This window comes from Manacus vitellinus, unplaced genomic scaffold (assembly GCF_001715985.3).
Source record: "Manacus vitellinus isolate BGI_N305 unplaced genomic scaffold, ASM171598v3 scaffold_761_pilon, whole genome shotgun sequence".
NCBI lineage: Eukaryota > Metazoa > Chordata > Aves > Passeriformes > Pipridae > Manacus > Manacus vitellinus.
In genome coordinates, this window is record NW_021940791.1 from 1,646 (window position 1) to 3,831 (window position 2,186).

The following is a 2,186-nucleotide window of genomic DNA, read 5'->3' on the forward strand; positions in this document are numbered from 1 at the left end:
AATTCCAGCAGCCGGGAGCTGGGCCCGCTGCCCCCGGCCGTGAGCGAGGGGGAGTTTGAGGAGATCATGAACCGCAACCGCGCCATTTCCAGCAGCGCCATTTCCAAGGCCGTGTCCGGCGCCAGCGCAGGTAATTCCCGCCTCCTTCCCAAACCCTGTCCCGGGGCGGATTCCCACTCCTGATCCCTCTGCTCCTGGCTTTCCCAGGTGACTACAGCAACGCCATCGAGACGCTGCTCACGGCCATCGCCGTCATCAAACAGTCGCGCGTGGCCGGGGACGAGCGGTGCCGCGTCCTGCTCTCCTCCCTCAAGGATTGCCTGCATGGAATAGAGGCCAAATCCTACAGCAGCAGCTCCAGCAGCAGCTCCAGGTATCCCTGTGGGTCCCACCTAACCAGATGCTGCCCCTGGATCCGAAGATCCAGCCCGGCGGGGCCCGGGGTGAGTGACTGAAAGGTGCCTCTTTGTCTTCTCGTCCCGCTCTTCTCCCAAGGAAAAGGCACCGATCCCGGGAGCGCTCGCCCAGCCGGTCCCGCGAGAGCAGCCGGAGGCACCGGGATCTGCTGCACGGCGACGAGCGGCACGAGGATTATTTCCCGGAGCGGAGCCGGGAGCACGAGCGGCACCGGGACAGGGACAGAGACAGGGACCGGCACCACTGAGGCAGGTCGGGGGCCCGGGAGCCCCGGGGGAGGAGGGACCAGGGGGGCTCTGACCTCACCCCCCCCCTTCTCTCCCCGCAGGAATTCCGCAGGAAGTGGTTTTTAATGGACTCGTATCTCCTCACCTCGACACCCCCCCGAGGCCGCTCCGCCCCATCCCGGCCCCTTCCCAGCCACTCCCAGCCCTCTCCCAGCACCTCGTGGCCTTGGGAATCCCCCCCACCTGCTGCTGCTGCTGCTTCCCGGGGCCATCCCGCTCCGCTCCGTGGACACTCGGACCCAAAGAGAAATGGTGCTTTTATTCCATGGAGGGAGGTTTGTGAGCCCTTCCCAGTCCAAGGGGGGGGAACGGAGGGGATGGAGCCCTCCCGATCCCGGGATCAGGAGCCACGTGCTGGCCTCTGGATCGCCTGGGGACACTCCTGTCCCCATCGCCCCGGCGGGACACTGGGCCACTCTCCTCCTTTTCCACCCTCGCCCTCCAGGAGTTGGGAAAAGAGGGGCTGGAGCTGGGCCGGGGGTCACCCCCTTCTCTATCCCGACATTCCCCACAGCAGCATTCCCACCTGAACGGCAGCTCCGGCCTCTCCCGCGGCACCTTCCTTGTTTTAGAGGAAGCGGAGGAGGCAGGGCAGGCTGCGATTCCCTCGGGTCCCCTCCTGATCCCTCGGGATCCCCGAGCAGGAGAGGGAGAGCCCAGGAGGGTTGGGATGAGCCGGGACACACCAGTGACTTCCAGGGCTGGAATCGCCCCTGGAGCTATTCCCAGGCGGGAAAACCCAGGCTCTGGGAAGTCTTTTTAAGTTGAACTCTCCCCAAAATCAGGAATAACACCCCCTCCCGATTTCCCAAGCCCCACGAGGTGGGAGCGCTCGGCAGGAGAGGTCCGGGTTTTTTTTACTTAAACGCCACAGATTTTTAGTTTCTTTCCAAATAGTGGAGGGGGGGAAAAAAATTCCCTCAAAATTGCAGAGCAAATCCCTGGAAGCCCCAGCGAGGAGCTGCCCCCTCCTGCTCGCAGTGATTAGATTTGTCTTTGCATAGGTTGAAAAAAATTGTGTAATAAACTCGATGACGTTGTCAAGTCTTTTACATGGCGCTCCCGTCACGTTCCTGCCGTGGGATTTGGGAAGGGGAGGGATCTGGGGAGCCTTTAGTGCCTGTTTTGCCTCAGATCGTCCTCTGAGGGGCTCCCGTGTTTCCCAAGGCAGCCCGGAGCGCTCCCACATTCCCAGGCACCAGGTAAAAATAAATATTTATTGGAAAGTAGCGAACTATTCCGGAAGGGTGTAGAAAAAATGATTCTTCGTACCTTGAGCTGGCACAAACTCGGAGGGGGTGAGTCCGGGCGGGAGCAGGTCCCTGGCACGTGCTGCAGGTGAGGTGGGAAGCAGGAAAAGCAGGAGGGATGTGTCCAGGTGGGAGTGGGAAAGGTGGGAGGGATGAGTCCAAGTGTAGAAGTGGGAAAAGCGGAAAGGATGTGTCCAGGTGGGAGTGGGAGAAGTAGGAGGGAGGATTTGTC

General features: G+C 61.4%; 1 protein-coding gene across 1 annotated transcript; it reads left to right on the forward strand.

Annotated features, from left to right (window-relative positions):
• The first annotated feature begins 11 nt into the window (after positions 1 to 11).
• LOC108638791 (cleavage and polyadenylation specificity factor subunit 7) lies at positions 12 to 1,762 on the forward strand. The gene is made up of 4 exons (XM_029964609.1): positions 12 to 130; positions 208 to 373; positions 496 to 669; positions 746 to 1,762. The coding sequence occupies exons 1-3, from the start codon at positions 67 to 69 to the stop codon at positions 662 to 664; spliced, it is 399 nt and encodes a 132-aa protein (XP_029820469.1). The 5' UTR covers positions 12 to 66; the 3' UTR covers positions 665 to 669; positions 746 to 1,762.
• Positions 1,763 to 2,186: the final 424 nt, after the last annotated feature.